The sequence below is a fragment of the Varroa destructor genome, unplaced genomic scaffold (assembly GCF_002443255.2).
Source record: "Varroa destructor unplaced genomic scaffold, Vdes_3.0 BEIS01000004.1, whole genome shotgun sequence".
Classification (NCBI taxonomy): Eukaryota; Metazoa; Arthropoda; class Arachnida; order Mesostigmata; family Varroidae; genus Varroa; species Varroa destructor.
In genome coordinates this window covers 18,454,916-18,474,622 of record NW_019211457.1, presented here as the reverse complement: position 1 = coordinate 18,474,622, position 19,707 = coordinate 18,454,916, and the positions used below count along the sequence as shown (strand labels likewise).

The 19,707-nt window shown below is 42.8% G+C and overlaps 3 protein-coding genes across 12 annotated transcripts in view; 2 read left to right on the top strand and 1 right to left on the bottom strand.

The window, feature by feature from the left end:
- Positions 1-945: 945 nt before the first annotated feature.
- eEF1gamma (elongation factor 1-gamma) lies at positions 946-3,568 on the top strand. Its single transcript, XM_022805145.2, has 2 exons — positions 946-1,186; positions 2,249-3,568. Exons 1-2 carry the CDS (start codon positions 1,018-1,020, stop codon positions 3,376-3,378), a joined length of 1,299 nt encoding a protein of 432 aa, XP_022660880.1. The 5' UTR covers positions 946-1,017; the 3' UTR covers positions 3,379-3,568.
- A 1,416-nt stretch (positions 3,569-4,984) lies between these two features.
- Ccdc56 (Coiled-coil domain containing 56) lies at positions 4,985-7,017 on the bottom strand. The gene is made up of 2 exons (XM_022805146.2): positions 6,713-7,017; positions 4,985-5,986 (listed from the first exon to the last, which is right to left on the bottom strand). The coding sequence occupies exons 1-2, from the start codon at positions 6,836-6,838 to the stop codon at positions 5,822-5,824; spliced, it is 291 nt and encodes a 96-aa protein (XP_022660881.1). The 5' UTR covers positions 6,839-7,017; the 3' UTR covers positions 4,985-5,821.
- Positions 7,018-8,893: 1,876 nt separating this feature from the next.
- The window catches only part of LOC111250235 (uncharacterized), a 28,470-nt gene continuing 17,656 nt past the window's right edge, over positions 8,894-19,707 (top strand). Inside the window, exons 1-2 of one of the 10 annotated variants that reach the window (XM_022805143.2) lie at positions 8,894-9,066; positions 12,514-15,059. In XM_022805143.2, the coding sequence (XP_022660878.1) occupies positions 13,527-15,059 (1,533 nt within the window). In that variant the 5' untranslated portion in view covers positions 8,894-9,066; positions 12,514-13,526. The other 9 variants (XM_086985972.1, XM_022805142.2, XM_022805141.2 and 6 more) reach the window with 9 other exon arrangements.

The window sequence follows — 19,707 nt, the reverse complement described above, 5'->3', positions numbered from 1 at the left end:
AGTTCGGTTACGGGATTCGTGGGTCTCTCGAATTGTTTTCCCTTCCATTGCTTGGTGTACAATACATAGATAGCCCAGAAGTCAACAATTTGCTTTTTTCGCAGGTCTTGCAGACAGGCTATAGCGGCCTCGTCAAAATGATGACCAGTCCTTAAAAAAAGTATCTTTGTCTTATAATTATTAAAACAAGATCGTCGATTATGACTTGTGATGTTTAGATATGTGAACTTTGGAAGAAAGATATTCCAAACAGTTAGATTGATCAGTGATTATTAGGTCTCGTGTTAATTAGAGTAAATAAGTTTTTTGATTTTTAATTATACAGGTCACGTAATCTTTGGGGTTGCTTAGATTCACTTTGTATCATATTAGCACACTGTTATGTATACTTATATGAATTATTTCGTCTCTAATTACCGTCTAGCACAGAGTATTTTCTCCCAGTTGTTCCAAAGAGAGACAAAAAGAAGAGGAAACAATTGGTCTTCTTACGTATCTATGAAAAACCATGAAACCCATACATATATGACAGCGCCTGACAGTTTATATAATGAGTAAGTCAGTTATGAATAACAGAAGATTATAAAACGTTTGCTCAGATTTTGATCTAAAATGCATGTCAATAAAGTGTGCGTTGGCTCGATTTGAGCCTGAAAATCGTATTAATTAGCCTTACGTCATTTTGCTAAATGGATGAACATTGCCTTCACACAGTTCTACATATGTATTTCTTGACGTGCTCTAGTTTTCATTTAGACCTGAAGATGTACCACCTCGGCCCAATCATAGTATAGTTAGATGTACAAGAAAATGTAACGAAATTATATTTAGTCGGTTACTGCGCAACTGTACCGCGTTTCAAATTCTCTCTCCATGTTTCCCTCAGCTGAGACCCTTTCCCTCGCAGGTAACCAGTCGTCTGCTCGGTGACGGCCCTGTTGACGAGGGGAGTGCTAATATCTAACCGTGTATGGCCTGTGTTGGGATCTCTTGTATTCGTCACCCACTGTAGCGAACATGGCCGTCCAAGGAATGCTCTACACGTGCAAGGACAATTTTCGCTCGCAGCAAATCCTTATCGCTGCCGAGTACGGAAAAGCGAATCTGAAAGTTTGTCAGGAACCTCCAGCGTTCGTCTTCGGCGAAACTAATCGCTCAGATGAGTTCCTCGCCAAATTTCCCAATGGTAAGCGCATAGCTTTCTTTGCCGAATCTACCTATGTCAGTATGTTACCGTTACGTCTTTTGAAGTAGGCTATGTTTATACAAGGACCTGCTGCCGGAGGTAACCGCGAGCAGCCACGTTGGAATATGATACCAATCAAAAGAGGAAGTTAACTGAACTCGTTGTGTTCATGCAACAAATAACATAATGGTGTTTTCGGGTTTGAAATGCTGTTGGGCAAGCTCGAGAAAATCTAACCGCCAATTTTTTACAACTAGATATAAACCCAAAATGCATATAAACCGCAGTCTGTGTGAGAAGACGAGCCGGACGCCCCATAGTTTAGTCATCTGTAACGGCTAAAAGGGATGCCAACTTGACAGGAGACAAGTCTTCGTTTAGAATTATTTTAATCAATGTGTAACAATAATTAATTGTAATCGATTAGATTTACCGTGAGTAAACGCGGGACTTAGAGCGTATATGAAGTGTAATTGAAGAGGCTACGCTATGATATTCATGTAGTTTTCTCACTCATGTAGTCTGGCTAACATATGTTGGCTTAGTAGAGATGAACAATTACTTCAATGTAGGTTTACGATTTGAGGATAACTTCCTAATAGCAAAATGTTTAGCCATCCGCACGAAGACCGTGCATAATACGAGTGGTCGGAAGACTGCAATGGTCTATCGACATATAGTATTAGCATTGGTGGTGCATAATAAATTCACTCACCGTAAAAGTTTTTTTCGTCAAATATGATAGGTGTTAACCACGTCGTGGGAAATCAATTGTTAGTTGTCATTCGTAACAACCATAATAAGGATCACCCTGCATTTCTATATTTCGGTAACGTATTTTGTCTAGAGCCAATCGTAGTAATCGTATATTACTACGTGTTCAACTGAATAACGATGAATAAACATGGCATTGGCTGGAAGTAAGCCATCGTATCCGAGCGCACAATAGCCGCTTGAGGCAAAGTAATGCATAAATGCTTCAAGACTCCATATTTCTATGGAGTCGCTATATCTTTGTTACATTGTTAACAAACTTTCGCGCCACTAATTCTTCGGTTTCAGGCAAGGTGCCGGCTTTCGAAACAAAGGACGGGCAAGCTATCACGGAGGCAAACGCAATCTCTTACTTTGTAGCCGGCGAGGATCTGCGAGGAAATACCGATACCGAGAAAGCTCTAGTCGTTCAGTGGATGTCATTCGCCGATAACGAGATTGTGCCTCCAGCCGCAGCATGGACATACCCCTGCCTTGGCATTATGCCCCAGAACAAACAGGCTACGGAGAAGGCACAGGCTGATGTCAAATCGGTTCTGGCGTACCTCAACAAGACACTTCTACCGAAGACGTTCCTCGTCGGCGAGCGCTTCTCGCTGGCCGACATCTCTGTCTTCTCGGCCCTTTTACCCCTGTACAAGCTTGTGCTTGATCCTGCCTTTCGTAAGCCGTATGGAAACGTCAACCGTTGGTTTGAGACGGTTCTGAACCAACCAAACGTAAAGTCAGTGTTGGGTCCTGTTAAACTTTGCGAAAAGATGGCTCAGTTCGATGCTAAGACCTACGCCGAGATTCAAGGCAAATCTGGTGCAGCTGCCAAGAAAGAAAAAGGCGGAAAAAAAGAGGAAAAGAAAGAAAAACCTGCTACAGGTAAAGAAGGGGACGAGCCAGCTGCTTTTGATGCCGACGTTGAGGAAGAACCTATCGTTTCCGCGAGCAAGAAAGATCCATTTGATCAGTTCCCTAAGGGTAGTTTTGTCATGGATGACTTCAAGCGTTATTACTCCAATGAGGATACGGCGAAGTCAATCCCTTATTTTTGGGACGAATTCGACCCCGACAACTATTCTATCTGGTACTGTGAGTATAAGTACCCTGAGGAACTTACCAAGGTGTTCATGTCGTGTAACCTCATCACTGGCATGTTTCAGCGTCTCGATACGATGCGTAAGAATTCCTTCGGCTCTATGTGTCTCTTCGGTGAAGACAACTGCTCAACTATATCGGGCATCTGGGTATGGCGTGGACCGGAGCTCGCTTTCACGCTTAGCGAGAACTGGCAGACCGATTATGAGTCCTACATGTGGAAAAAGCTTGATCCCAAGGATCCAACAACTAAGACCATGGTAAACGAATACCTGGCCTGGGAAGGCCAGTTCGGCGGCAAGAAATTTAACCAAGGCAAAATCTTTAAGTAAATGGACGACAACTCTTTGGTGGCAAATTTGGGTCGGTGATAACATCTGGGGGTAGTACGGAGCCGAGTCCTTGTCCTGCTTTTTCATCATTTTAAACATTCAATCAGGCACGCTGCTCGCAGTATAAGGCAGAACAGTGACAAATTATATGGCAACACATAAAAAATAAAAGGCTTGCCTTTATTAAATACTTTCATTTGTATTTTTATTATAATCGAGTTCATCAATAACGTCCACATCATCGCGGTAATTGCATGCATTTGTGAATGCTAATACTCATCACGGTTAGTATCTGCGAAAATCAATTTTTGAGGGAGCTACGGTATCTAAGGTGTGCAGTTGTCTTTTCTAGCGGATCGTATTAGGTAAGCGGTATCGAGTATATTGAACAGAGCACACTTGCACGGTAAAACTTGAATACATTTTTAATATACTTATTTATGTTTTGTAAAAAGATATTTTCTGATTTTATATACAAATGGGAGTTGTAAAAAATAACTATGCATAAATTTCTATGTATATTCATCCAATTTGGTTTAAATTGCAACAGTGTATCCAATATTCACATGTTGTGGTTACTGGTGATCAATTTCGAATAAGGTTCGGTCTATACAATATAAAAGATCCTCGAATAGCAAAAACGGTTCTTCTTTAAGACGGGTAATCGTCGCCATTTTGCTAGCTTTTTCGACGCTAGCAATAACTAGCATTGTGCCACATAGTATATAGAACATGATAGATCTCTTTTTTATATCAGGAAAATATTCTAGTCCACAGCACTTTAAACCTGCCGCCTCTAGCTTACGAAAATGTTACCATAGTAGCGATTAATATGAGAACCACTAATTTTTTTCAGTTTAATTTAAAGTTTTACTCAAATATTCTGTCGTGTTTGCAAGCTGGCATACATAGATCAAAGCCTTGGTTTGGCCTAAAAATTAGAAGTCTATGGACCTTGATATTCCGTACGATCACAATTGCCTTAAATTTAGCACGACGGCCTAAAAAATCCGGGTGCATTAAAATACTTCACAGCAAAGCTAAACCTACACATTTGTAGACCAACAAAACTACTAAAAACAACTGACTCTTGCATAACTTTAAGATCTGCTATAGCCCATTTAATTTAAGACCTCTGATTCTGTTATCAGACGGTATTCTATAGAATTTGAACGAATGTTTGGATTGCAGTATTGCTTCAGAATCAGGAAAAGATTCGCAATTGTCATGAATATGAAATACCGTTTGTAGTGCGTACCAGAAAGCAATCGGCCATTATAGGCACCTTTAAGTAGACTCGTGACCATGGCTTCTCACTTTTACTAAATTCAGCTGTAAATATCAGTAATTATCTTGAAAGGTGAAGGTTTTAAACGGGTAACTTATGTACTTACGCCAACTTCGACATCTATTATCTGCTCACTGAAACCTAATTTTCTAAGTAAACAGATGCTGTGCACTAACACGTAGAACGATTCTCTCTCTTTTCCATATGTAAACGAACTTTCATAAAATATCTACTAGCAACCCAACGCCCTGGAATCGCGAACGGTATCAGAACAGGGTTTTTTTACTCAACATATAGCTATAAACAAAACAGTTAATGTTAAAATTACATGCTTTTTATATAAGTTTTATTTATAATAGAAACTACTTTTTCCTTCTTTCCGGTTGCTACCAACATTACAACTATTAAATAAACATTTACGGTTAACTATAGCTTTTCATTGTCTCTAATTTATCGGAAATAGGGCGTACCACGTTCAGCCTATCATTTTTTTCCGTAAAAATTCCCTCAGTTTTCAATTACATAGCATTTAAACTTTAAACGACCCCCATTTAAGGGGGCATTCAATCTCAAGCAAAAACGTTATTATACTATTTCGATTTAGCGTTTGCGTTACTTCACATCGAAGAAACAGAGAGTATTACGGGTGTTGCGATATCCATTTGGGATCTGGGACTTTATTTACTTAGTCAGTCATATAATTATTCTGTAGAGTCCCAATTATGGACAAGACAACGCTCTTAACACTATTCAACGAATTGAGATATAAATACCTGGCGGTACCCAACGCAGCTACACTATATTCACCACTGAATTGATTCCTTGCGCCGACGTAATTTACTCAATATACGATAATTTTGTTAATATTCTTATGTTAGCTTTTCTTTTCCCAAAACTGTGTACGCCCATCGCTCTTCAGACAACAGGCGCCTTTTACCAGTACACCTGGGTGCTGTATATAGTACGGTCGTCTTTAGCTTGCTTACGATGTATCTCTCAATGCGAAATTATCATGGCAAAGTGGTATCTTTATCTACTATGATTAGGAGACAGATATCCAAAAAAAAGTGAGCCGTCAATCAGCCTGCCGCACAATATCTATTAGAATGAATACGCCATAGCTAGATTGCTTCTACATCTATACATATAATCCTTCTAAGATTCGTCGAGTTCGTCAAGGAAGTGTTCTTGCTTTACGGAATTTATAGAATAGGCGTAGATGCAGATAACGAATATGCCAAGGCCGAGCGCAGTATATCGATTCCTTGACCTGGTCTTTAGCAGCTTAGCAACTCGATCGCTGTTTTCCTTTTCTAATATCTGTAACAACAGGTAAAAACGAAATTGAATTGTTTATTATGTGCCCTAAAAATAATATTTTTCCAACTACAAATATGGGAATTATACAATAGGTTTAAGCATAACGCTAGGTAACAAATAAACAAGATAAGCTATGTCTTAGACAGGCTAACATGACCTGCGTTTTCCAATAATTGTGATAAAAATTATCGAAAATACGTCGGATCTTCTAATCGAAACTCTCGTTAAAAGCCTACCGAAGCTAACGGGTTGTGATGTCTTGCTTTTATCTAAACGAAGAGAGGTTGATCCGATCAAGTCTCGCACGTATTGTTTAATAATCGTGAAAGATGGAGCTAAGGATACAGATATATGTTGGGTATCCGTTTTCGAGAACTAATTCCGGTTTGCTGCAGGCACTTTTTAGTGCTATAAAGCTATTACAAGTGAAACAAGTGCTTAGTTGCCCGTTTCCATGTAAAATGAAATTATAAGTACGATATATTACCTTATTTAGTTAAAATTTAACCAGCTTCAGGAAGTCTAATGAAAAGTTTACCTACAATGTACGCAGAACGCACCCGCATAGATGTTTATGTAAACGGCTTGACAACAAATAGTTTTGGGCTACATTCAGTCGACATTTGGGGTTGTCTTCACGAATACACTTACACGCCCAAGCAAGTTCTTATTTTTGAACACCTTCTTAATTCGGTGCCATAGATTCGTCCTTTACTACATACCTACCTTCATGTAATTGAGTTGCGCACTCTGCACATACTCTTTCGAAACGTCGACTTTTGGCATTATCTCACCACGAGAGGAGCAATAGGCGCGACACACCATGGGTCCGATATTGGGCGTAATATACATGGTGCCACCGCGCCCCAGAAACTACTCGATTATAACAGTTAGAATTAGATACTTAGCTTGATAGAGCGTCTACTGAAATCAACTTTTTTTTTAATGCGGCTGGATATGCTCCGACTTGCGAATTTTTCACATTTCCAAAATATACTAATCAAGAAGGCAGAAAGGAAAGGGTTTTATGTCGTCTGCTGGCAAGTTGTCGGCGATTAAAATAACCACAATAGGCTCAGAATTAATTGTTGTTAAAATATTTCGAACTGTTTACTTTGAACGATCACAATCGCATTAAATGCAAATCGGACCCTTGAGAGTTTACGTGGATTCAAAAAGCGGTATTATCAAAACGTGAAAGAAAATGAAAAAAGAAGACTTAGCGGGCAAATTCGAATCGCGAACCGAGTTCTTCCACTTGTACTTCATTTATTGGAGCGACACAAAGAATTAATTGAATAATCGGAATTACCTTGAACTATACTTATTCTCGGAAAATACCTAACTTCCAAAAGCCTGTACAGGCAGGAGTTTTTGTTTTCCCTGTTTTCTTTAACGTTTCGTTTTACACGACGCTATACTTTTAATAGAAAATGAATTTATTCGTCGCGGGTTCTAAGTAGAAGCAATCGGTCACGCATGCAGTACCTAAATACTTCGATCCGCGTCTTTGCTCGGAAAAAACACTGTCTTTTTTTCAGTTTTAGTATAGGTAATATTAAGGCTAATGTTTCCAGGAGAGCAACGGTCACGGAAATCAACTTTAGCATTATTAGTAGATTTCGAAATAAAATACATTCGGTTAAGCGAAAAGTATTATATCGTATACAAATGAATTTTATCTATATGTATCAAAGTTCTGAGGCAAAATCAGAGGTAAGTTCTTGATACATCATGCTAAAATTATTTATTACGTTTGTTTAACTGGTAACTAGTACTGTTCGAGCTTACACTATAGTCATTCCCTTCAAAGCTTGCGCTTCAAAACTTTTTCTGTTTAGATTTCGTTATACGTACAGCGCTCATGTCGCCTGCGGGATTGCCGGAAGATGCTGTTTTTGGTTACAGATTGCCGTCTCTTTTCAATATCTTCCTCAATTCTCTAAGGAAATGATCATCATTATGAAAATACATGTTAGCACAAAACACAAATAATATCTACAGAAGGTACAACTTAAATTAAACTTTACTCCGTTCGCTCTCTAGCGTTACTTATCTAATAATTTCGACATGAGACAACGCACAGCGAAATCATACGAATTACGCTGCTATCGCACCATCCGTTAGCACCCAATTTGATCCCATGGCTGCACCGACTTATCAGCATTGCTGACCCATACACGCCTTCACTCTCACCCTGCAGTCATAGACCATACAGAGTCCATTTAATTTTATTGGTCCCAATGATGGTGTAGTGGGTAACGATTTGTCCGCTAAACTTGAGGACACGTGGCCGTGTAGGTGCGGATTAGGGCGTAAATACGCTTCGTTTCGTGCTGAGAACAAGTCGTTTGATGGAATGCCTGACCGCGGTATCGGACGTACAATCCGATACATTCAGCGTTTCGCAAGCATTCGCCGTGTTCATTATGATAAAATGGTAACCTATTTGGTGGCAATCGTCTGTTACTCGATAGCAGATGACTTTAGCAGACATCCTCACTTGGCAGTTACACCGTCGGTTCTGCCTAATTGGCGGCTTGATCGCTGGGGCAGCATGCCCACCGCCAGCCCTGTCATCACCTAACAAAAATTTAACCTACCGATTCCTAATCCCTAACCTCACAGTGCTGAACAGCAGTAGCAGCAGCATCATGATGCTACATGAGAATGCATGTACAATTCTAGTGGGCAGCTGGGCCACTCAGTCGCCGTTATTCAGTGCCGACTCAACCGCGAGGCGTTGTCGCCATGTCCAGTCTGCAATTAGGCTTCCGTCCTTTAGCTGCTGTTGCCGTTGTTGACAATAACAATAACAGAGCCAACCAGCCAGCCAGCCAGCCAAGCAGCGGAGGATCTTAGTTAACCAGCCGTGAGTGAGCGTTTGGCTGGCTATATCCCGATAAGTGTGCGCCTATATGTTTATTGTCGCCGTTGCCGCCCGCTTGGCTGGCGGCGATGTGAACGCACGGGACGGAGCGAAGTAGTCTGTCTGTTTGTTTGTCCCTCGGATCGTAGAGTTATCCTGCGGAAGCAGCAACGTTCTGCTCTGCTTTGTTCTGTCCCTGTGTTATGTCTGCGTAAGTCAGTCTGTGGCGCTGATTCTGTGTGTCTGGCCTGGCCTGGTCGGCTGCTGCAAGTCCTGCTGCTGTGCCTGTTCGTGTCTATGACAGTCTTTGCTATTGGTGGTGCTGCTACTTAACTCAGTTGTGCTCGACCATCACTGGAGAGCGTATCTCCGTAATCGCGGCTTGGTATTGGCGTTGTTGCGGCGTTATTCGATTGGTTCGGTACCGTCGTTCCGGGGCGCAGCAGTGCCAGGACGCTGTTCCGAACATAGTTTATCCGTGGTGATTGAAAATCAAGCTACATTACCAATAGAAAATAGGATTTAATAATTAAAGAATAGAATAAATTCTTATCTTCCGGTCAATCGGGGGCCGTTCGTTTGACCGTGCGGTGCGGTGCGGTGTGCGTATGTGTTTATAACTGGCACAAACAACTACGATTACGATTAGTAATTCTGTAAGTTTTAGCTATCATCACTGCCAAATCGTGCGGCTCACTCGTTGGTCGTTACCGTGTGTTCTGTGCGACCCCTCCAGTCAGCAGCCGATTCATATGTTCCAATGTTGTCTACGATTTGCGTTAAACAAGTTCTAAGTGTCCGCAAATGAGTTGTTAAATGGGTTTCGAAATGAAAGTACGTAAATATCGCCTACAACTAAAATAATCGTTCGGATCTCAATAATGTTAGGCGATTACAAGTCGACGAGTGTTTTTTTGTGCTACAATTGCGCTCGCCTGTTCGGTTCGTGCTGCTGCCGCTGTTGTTGTTGCCTGCTCCCGTCTAATACCGAGTCCGTGATTGAGTAACTGGCTTGCTGTTTACGGCTACATCATCACAGTCACCATTATTATGATCACCATAATCATTATTGTCATTTACGAGCGATCTTACTTTGTTGTCTGAGCGTTTGAGCTAAATATAACTGTGATTGTAACTAAAAGTTGTTGTTGTCGTAGTCACCGTCTTCCTTGTAGCAGCAGCGGCACGCTCGTGATGGTGGTGCTTTGGCGTGTCTCTCTCTATTGTCAGTCTGAATGTGTTCCTGTGCAAGTGAGCGGGTGCCGCTTGTCCCCTCTCAGAGAAAACCGTCAGCAGGCACCGCTGAATCGGTCGGTCGGTCGGTCGTTCATTCATTCATTCATTCGGTCCATTGGCGGCTAGCGAACGTGTGCGCCTACCGGTTTACTGCTACCCCTATCTACAATACACGACGTCACCGCAACTGCAGCAGTTGCTGATGCTGCTGCCGATGGTAACGAGAGCCGCCTCGAGTCAACCGAAAGACCGTTGAAGAACAACTGCCTCTGTTAATATCGCTGCTGCTATTGGTATCATTATTGTTACGCTACGGCTGGATGCTCATACGGTTATATATAAATTACTGCTGCCGCTGCCGCTGATTAGAACAACAACAACGATAAACCACATAAACAATAACAGGCAGTTGGCGATCGACAACTGTGCGGTCGTCGTTGCGCGATCAAGGTTCGTTCGATTTGAACTTAGAGATCAAACTGCTGATCGCTGAAATCTGGCCGCCTCCCATTTAATGGCTCCAATGAGCAATCCAAATGATCACCTGCTCGAGTCTTCCTTTCGCCTGATCTTGTAATAGTAGTCCTGCTTTGTAGTCGTTTCAGGATAACTCATATACGGGAAAAACATGACATATTGCTGTGTCAGGCCTCCGAGCAACGACCCGACACATTTATACTTTGATAATTGAAAAAGAAAACAGAAAAAAGCCCATTACGATTCGAGACAGAAAGAACAATGAGAGCTCGTGTTTTCCAGCGCCTGTAGATATAATCAAAGGCCAGGGCCCAAAGGAAGCTAGTCAGCACAATATCAGCCGTTCGAAGACGGCACGAATTTCGGCGACTCACGCGTGGGACGACCCGACAAGGACACTTATGCTGTAGCTACTGCTAATTACAAGGACAGCTATGACACAAAATAAAATCCACCCCCCTCCCCTTCTCCTCTCCCATCGTGTACTCTCGTAGAGTTCCTGCGGGGTTTGCCTCTTTCCTTAGTTACGCTTTTATTCCCCTATTAACAACAAAAATCCTGTCTGCGAGATGCATTCACATGATATCAGCGGCATTGTCGAGCGGCGACAGCAGACCAAGCCACAAGTAAATAAATTGGCAGGAGGTGACAACATCAGAATCGGCGAACAACAACCAGCGGCGGCCACTCAATTGCTAGTGAAGCCCGAACACAAACGGGCCTTTTTCATCGACAGTGATGTTTAATTAATACAGTGATACTGTGCATGTGCTCTCGAAGTTCGCGCTGCGACATTGGCTATACGTTTGCGGTGCCCATGTTAGTTAGGCTGAGATATGATTAAGGGAGCCCTCGGCGACACTTTATTGATTGTCATTTTCTGGTACTTTAGCGACTCCCCTGCGATTAGCAGCAATATAAATCATTACTACTGCCATTACGAATTACACTCGATGACAAAACACGCAGCTGTTCTGGAGTCAGCGGTCGACTGGTGTCTCATTGCAATTGTCGTTATACTGCTACGATCGCCGTCGGTGTTGTTTCGTAGTGTAATGGCTCCGGCAGTGGACGATGTGACGCCAGCTTCGGTGCAGCTGCTGCCGATGCTGCTGGGACTATGATGTGACGTTAAGAGCGAAGACGAAGTTGACACGCACAGCAATGGCGGGTATTCGTTTTCCTCAACCGGCTTCTTTTATTAGTCGTGTGGGGTGGTAGAGTGTCGCTGCGATCTGCGCCCGGGACCGTTTGTTGTTAATGCTGGATCGCTGCTGGTTGAATTGAATAGTACAGTTGTGACACGATTATTGTAATTGTTAATTTCGCAAGAGGTGCTGATATTCCATCACATAGAAACGTGTTACCCAGTCAACATAGTAGGTGGTTTACAGTTGCTGATGCGCTCTGACATTGCCACCGATGTATGGACTTTTTGCCGAGCTACTTGACCATCACAACATCTAATCCTAGTTTAGGCTGTACAAAGTGAAGTAGGGTGTTTTGGTTGCCTGTCCGACTCTGTGTATAATGGAATAATACGAACGTCACGCGTTGAGAACAAATCGCCCCAACGCCATTGGTTGGTTTGTAAATGTAATCCCTGCCTTTGCATTACTAATACCAGTGACAACAAAAGGTTCTGGTAGTTTAAGAGTGCGAAAAAAACCAGGACAGAACAAAGGACAAAAGTGACCACTGTAGGAAGAGATGGGAAGGCCTATGTAGTCTCCATATATCAGCGCACACTTGCAAATAACGAAAAACACATGAGCTGTGAGGTCCAAAGATGTCGATGCAGCCAGCCAGCCAGCCAGCCAGTTTGCCCCGAATGGCCAATTGATATTATAATGTTTATGATGATGAAATTTGTGTGAATTTAAATGCAGTTCTTATTACTAGTGCCTACAACTACAATCAGCTTTTTTTCGTATTTCCACAATAGGGGAATCAACAACTCGCTGACAGGGAGAAGCCCGGGGGAACAACATCCACGTCGGCAACAACGAATTCCGTGTAATAGATATTAACGAAGTGTGAACCTGCCCTTGTCGAGGTCGAAGATGGAAACTACAACCACAACAGTATTGTAACGAAAAAATCAACAGCCTTCAGGACGAAGCGTGCTTCAATCCATTCGCAAGCGTCAGTAAGAACGACAGCAAGAACTATATTCTTGCAATAATACTTAATTTATTAAAAGCGAAATTAACAAGTCAGGCTTTGCAAAAAGCCAATAGAAAAGAAGTAAACAAGATTAAAACAAATGTATTTGAGTCTTCAAGAACAAACGATTAGGCGTCACCATTACAGTGTCATTTCGGACGTGCTTTTAGCAGCCGTAGGCCGAAAACAAGCTAGTTAAGAAACACTGGTATTAGAATATTGCATTCTCCTAGGCTAATATTATTGGCCTGAGCATTCCTGATTGCCAGAAGACTTTTTGTCGTTTTCGGCCTTCTTCTCTCCTCATGCCTTTGTGTTCATCAAAGTGAAGCTTGGCCAAACAACAAGACCAACCTTAATATCGATAGCCATCAACTACTACCTTGAGATCAGTATTAGGAAGCTTTGTGCGAATCAGAAGATACAGATAAAGTAATCTGTATAAGCGAGTAATAAGGCCACTTGGGCTGGTATCAATTTGGGTTTAGTGACGTATTCATGCACTATCAAGATACGCCTCGGGTCAGTCCGAATTCGAGTTAAGGCTACCGTGAATAGTGATAAATTTGTATAGGAAAAGCTTCTGCGGCCGTGGCCTTTTCACGAATAACAATCTAGTCCTGCTGCTGCGGCTGCCGCAGCTCGCCACCGCCGAGGTGCGTCGTTGACAGACAAAGCTTACTGTGCCAGCGGAGCCTGTGGCTCCGACGAACTAGGCGGTGTGGAGTCGGTCGGAGCTCCGAGCTCGGGTTGAGGCCAACGGCGTTCATCCCCGTGTGCTGGGCTGACGTCATGGCCGGCCTGGTGCATAACCACGCGCCGGTCAGCGTGAGTACGGTGACCGTCGCGGTGACCAATACGGCTGGAAGTGCTGTAAGCGGCGGAGCAAATGGTAACGGCGGCAACAACTCCGATGGAGGCATTAGTCCGACTGGAAGCCATTCGTCTTCGACGATGATGACAACCGGTGGCATGAACAACTCGACTGTGAGCTCGGGCGGCAGCACCATTCTTGTTAACAACAACAACTCAACTTCTTCGAGTACGACCCATAACAACATCAGCAACAACGGTAACAATACAGCCATAATACCAAGCAGTACCAACAACGAGAGCAACTGCGTCGTAGTCCATCCGCAGCCGTCCTCCAACGCGGCGACGACATCGGTTCTAACCTCTATGTCCTCGTCACCGCTAGCATCGGCCTGTTCGGCCGCGGCCTCGATCTCCTCGAGTACTACAATACCTTCCGTAACAATATTGCAACGAGGTGGCACAATAACTGTGCCCCTTCTCACCGTTTCGCCAGCTACCGCCGTAACAACGACTTCGAGTGAAATTGACGTTGCAATTAGTGAGAGTGTTGTTAGCAGTCCTCACAAGATTGTCGTAAACAGCGGGGTTAGTGTGGGCAACACAAGCAGCAATAATAATAATAATCATCATCATCACGAGACTATAGTGTTGGCGTCGGCATCAACGTCAATGACCAAGTCCTCGACGTCTTCGCCGACCAGAGTTTTCTCAACGGCCTCCGCATCTGCTACTGCAGGAATCATTACCTTGACGTCCGCATCATCTACTACAACTGCCATAGGGGCGGTTGCTGCTGAAGCACCAGTAGGAGTCGTGACCAACCTCAATAACAATAATAATAATACTACAAGTAGTCCCGAAGGTGGTGGCAGCAACAGTAATAGCTTAAATAACAGCAGGAGTAACAACCATAACCATGGCAGCGGCAGCAGCGATAGTCGCGTTTCTACGACGATTGCTTGTTCAGGACGATTGTTGTTGGCAAACTCATATAGCGGAGTTGCGGTAGGCGGTGTTGTTGTGAGCCGGCACGGAAACGCCGGAAACAGCACTGGAAGTAACGCAATTACGACGGTCAGTAATAGCATCATTACCACGCCCATTACTAATTGTAATAGCAGTGCACAGCCAGTGACAATATCTGTACTGAAGCAACAGCTACAGTCGTCGTCGGCGACTTCGGGAGATCATCTGAACGAACAAGAAAGCGAGCACGGAAGCCACGCCATGGAAAGCCAGGCAAGAAATCACCATGGAACGCTGCTGCTCCCGCCAAGTGATTACGCCAGTGAAGATCAAAGTTCAGCAGGTGTTGATGAAGGAGCATTGATTGCCGTTGAGAACGAACAACTGCAAGACCATGAAGTCCAACAGGGACAGCAACAGCAAGAACCGGAAATTGATGTTGTGATCAACAATGTTGTGTGCAGCTTCTCCGTTGGATGCCATCTAAACCTTCGACAGATCGCGTTAACGGGGGCGAACGTCGAATTCAAACGAGAATCAGGGGTAAGTGAAGTATTTGAAGTTTTACTTAATTGGGTGGCTTTCTATAAATCAATCGGCCATTAACAAGTGGGTGGTTAATTTAAGGCAAACCACAGACTACTCAGTTTAAAAACACCGTCCTCGCAGCTAGTAATTGTGTTGCTCTATAGTAAAGACTGAGGGTCGAAGCTATCGGTAAGTGCAGAGTTAATTTGGATATTTGGCTACGGGCAACGCCCGAGCTTCGAGGCGTGGTAAGATAAAGTGGTAAGCAAGCAGGTTCACTTAAAGCCGTTTTCGAGGGCTCTGAACTTGACTAGTATCTGGCTGGAAAGCTACAGGGGCCTGCTTTCCGATAAAGCAGGCGATCGGGTTCTTTGACAGATGAAAATTTCTCGAACATTTAACAATGCCTATTTCCCCTAAATATCCTAGCTCTCGACTAGTATCAGCATATGGAGCGAACAATTTTCATTGTATGTGTGAGTTTGCATATAGCTATTTTATTACAAGCCTCAACTGTGTAGAGAGTATAGATCAACATTATTTCATATCGGTAGCGGTTATTCTGCGGTTATTTTAGTATTAATATCAGGGTTATAACTAAGACTTAAAGCAAAACACAGTTAGACAAAACGTTATCTTCTGTATTGGAGGTGAATATAATCTCAGTCACGTGTTTCTTATCGCTGCTGGTACTAGCATAGCAACTGCGCCCTTTCGAAGTTCTACTCCTTTAGTGGATGGGTCTCTTATGCTTATGCGGCCGTGAATCTATTTAAAAAAATAGTTGAGCTATTTTTAAAGAAAAAAGCTCATTCAGGCGTGTGTTAGTCTTGAAGATGAGTCCAATCAAGCACCATTCGGTGCGGCGGTCGGTTTAGCTGACTTTTCCTTGCCGCGAAGCATGGTTTTTGTGCTTCTTGAACACTTCAAACAAACCGAAATAATATACTGATAACAAGGTTTGTTTGGCATTGAAAAGCTCGGCAGCCAGAACAAAATGACATGCAGAAGATAGATTACTTCATTCATTTGCGATTTGGCGTTTCACGCTTTATTTGGTGAGCAGCACGTCTATCGCTCTGAAATTGATCCTGTGATTCGTAGCATTAACTATTTAGATATTTTGCTCTGAAAAAACAGGCCATGCAAAGATCTTGTTGCAGTTCGCAATTTCGTCGGTATTGCTGTTTCGATGGTAAGGGCGTTGCACCGTACTCGTATTCCGAGTATTGTTAAAAATTACTCAAATATGCATCCTGCACCAATTCTTGGAAATCTCTGTGCGGTTAATTCGCCGTAGAAAGGGCATCGATAAAATGAGCCGACATTATTGTGGATCCACGGTCTCTATTCAGAAACAGATTTACTGAAAAGCTCCGAAAAGTCTAAGCGTTTTAATGATATAGCAGCGAGAATATCTGTGAACAACTACAATTAGCTGGAGGAATCTATGAATTGCTTGATTTACGCGCAAACCCTTTTCATTGTACTGCTCCGACTGCAGACATGTAAAACAAACTGATGCGAATTTCTCCACATGGCTCTTGATTCAACAGAAGGCGTTGACTATTTTGCTTGTTCTCTTACGCTGTTATAAATCAATCCAATATATTTTGAGATTAAACGACTTTTGCACTAGTCGGGCTAGATTGACTTAACTCCTTTGAGACGCTTATCCCAGCTCTCTGACAGCTTCTCGATAACCATGTGCCTACAATTCGCGTATCCATATGTAATTTCTCTGTCTATGGCTTCTCAAAGTAAATAGTAGGGTATACTTCCTGACCAGTTGTCATGTTTAGGGCATGGAAAGCTCGCTTGTATGTGTACGTAAATATGCAGACAGAAGGTGTGTAGACGAAAATCCCCCTTGATTTGACCTTAGTTGGGTAGACTACACGGTGTTTTTTAATGGACAAGTCGGTATTGACCCTTCGTTTTTTTTTTTCTCAAAAAGGATAATAGCTGAGACATCAAGGGAGTTCAAGCGAACCTAACAAGCCTAATTAAAGGGTTATCTGTTAGTACAATAAAATTTGATTTCAGATGTCACAGTATCAACAAAGTCGTAAACCTGTTTGAGAGCGTGTGAACCCGACATCGCGCTCCAGTTATAAATATTCCAGATAAAACTACAACTGCAAATCGTGCAGCCATGCATCTGTGCACAAATCGCGTGAAGATATTTTGACCCGATTTCGTGAATGTTTACGGCTGTTTATTTCTTCCGAATCGCGTATACATAATGCACGCTTGGTACGCCACAAGTCAGCTTCCTCTCAAACATTTTGCAACTTACATATCGTTATAGCATAAATGTCTTCTATATATGTAATATTTATTTGCGGCGTACTCTGGGTCATTTCTGGACGTCTTTAGCCGCCGCTATTCAGTCCAGCCTAGGTGCCTAGGGCTCGTGATGCCTTCGTCGGTTACTTGGTCAGCTGGAATGTGTATTAGGCCATCTCTTCCAACGCAAACAACTTGCAATTGGTCCTGTTGGAAGTCAAATTAAGTCACCAAAGCCACAGTCATCAACGTTACCGTTATGGTGAGTCTATCTGTCAATAACAGCCGCTATTCCTATTATTTCTTCTACAAGGATTAGGTCAAAAAGCAAAACAGTCTTCAATTAGAGCTGCTTTGATATCCATCGGCCATTGTTGTTACCGCTGTTATTCTGCTGTCTTGCTTGTTGATCGCGGAGCTCACTTACTCACAGTTGCCCTGAGCTAACCCCATCTTGTCTTTTGTCGTGCGCTCCCCTGCGTCTATACTAGCGTCTTGTTCCATTGCAAGCTGCTATCATGGGTTCATCGACTCAGACAAGCAGAGATGAACAAGGGCTATGCAAGCAGCAAAAGCAAAATCGGAACCGCAAGTATCTGCTGTCCGTCTCTGCTTCTCCTCTTTCACACTAGCAGCAGTATCAGGGTCAACATCAAACGATTAAAATAGCACCTAACCGAATAAGTAGCTTTATTACAACGTTGCTCTTTGCTTGCCGCCTGTTTATCGGGTGTGGTCGGGCCGAGTCTGGTCTGATCCAATGCTTCTGTTGTAGTAGTTCGATGATACTGTTCGGCCGCACACTTAGCCAGTTCTCAATGGCAATGCTGTGTGCGCCACTTGATGTTGTTGTTATCGTCGCAACAGTGGTGGTGTCGCTAGTAAAAGTCCTTTGAACAGCTATCTAACGGTTACAGCAGTCCGCTGTGTTCAGTTAGTCACTTACTCGATGCTGATTCGCTATCTCTGTTACTTCAGATTAGGTGCACGCAAAACCATGGCACGTTTGTCATGGCAGCATGTTGATCAGTTGCTGCGTTCATTATCATAGTCGTTATAATAGTCATAATACGAGATTGTTTTTGGAAGCTTCCTTGACATAATGATTACGATGACAGTATTGGTAATAGCTGAGGCAACTAATTTTTCTAGATGCCTGTTGGCAGCCGAGATAATAAATGGGCTTTCTGTTGTCTGCTAGTGCTATGTCCACATGTATTTATCCACAGTTTGTCTAGATGCAGGCACAAGGAACTCCTATTCGAGGGATCTTTCTTTAATCGACTGCCAGCTTGCCTACGGACGATCCAGCGTCACATGTGCGGAGTTTAGGAACGGCTCGTACTATAAGCGATACCATGAAAAAAGTCATCCACCTTTGCGCACGAGACCTCTATAAGGTTGAATTAGCGATTATATATATATATATATATATGCAATGGCGCTCTTTCAGAAGAAATGTCCTGCAAAATGGCGATAGAGTACCGCATTTGAAGTTCCACTGAGGACTAAAGTGTAATGATTAAGGGGCAGCCATTGAAATCGTAGCCATACACTGTTTACTCTAAAGCAGACAATAGTGCTTGGCACTTGGAACCAGAAAGTTTTCGATTTTAATCTGGGTGGGAATAGGCCAACTCATACGATGTTGTACTTGCAAATTTGTTATTTAATTATTACAAATTTTTGGGATATCATTTGCACGGGACATTTAAGTGTTCTTTGAAATATCATTATACGCCCCACAAATTTATGCCCATTCGAGCTCTACACTTGATACTAACTGAGAAGTAACAGGAATTCGTTGAACAGACATGACTGCTTCATACTAATGAAAATCCAAGGAGAGTTGAGGTGGTGAAGCAATATGGAGTAGGAAGTCAGGCAAACACAGGGGGTAACGATTAGAGAAACAAACACCGCAGCAAAGGCCGCCGATCAGTGCTTAGGTTTGGAGTAAAAATAGTGTCTAAATATGATACATCCAACGACGAAATTTTGGATTTGAGGTTCGAACTTTGACGAGAAATGGACAAACTTTATATTTTTTTTCAGATTTATTGCTGCCTTGTCGTAATAGGTAAATCGTTTTTTGAATTGACTTGGGTGTTTCTCCGCCGCTAAATTGTAACTGGATTTAACACCGGTTTTCAAAATATGGTCTGTGTTACGTTAACAAAGAAGGATGTTTCGAAGTAAAACGACGACCAACTTTTTTTCACCAAATTATGTCACGTGTCCTTCAGCCGGGGCACACACCTCTCTACGGCGGGGGGGGGGGGGTGCTATGCCTGTTTCCAGAATTAAAAGGAACGTGAAAGCTTACGGTATTAACCAATAACGTGTTGCCATTGTTTGCGAAAATCGCCGAAAA

Bases quoted from the DNA above. Each gene is read 5' to 3' on its own strand.
- Ccdc56 (XM_022805146.2), bottom strand. From the start codon at position 6,838: ATGTATATTACGCCCAATATCGGACCCATGGTGTGTCGCGCCTATTGC. The intron at 5,987-6,712 runs GTAGGTATGTAG...CTGTTGTTACAG, and splicing joins CGCAACTCAATTACATGAAG to ATATTAGAAAAGGAAAACAG.
- eEF1gamma (XM_022805145.2), top strand. From the start codon at position 1,018: ATGGCCGTCCAAGGAATGCTCTACACGTGCAAGGACAATTTTCGCTCG. The intron at 1,187-2,248 runs GTAAGCGCATAG...CTTCGGTTTCAG, and splicing joins CCTCGCCAAATTTCCCAATG to GCAAGGTGCCGGCTTTCGAA.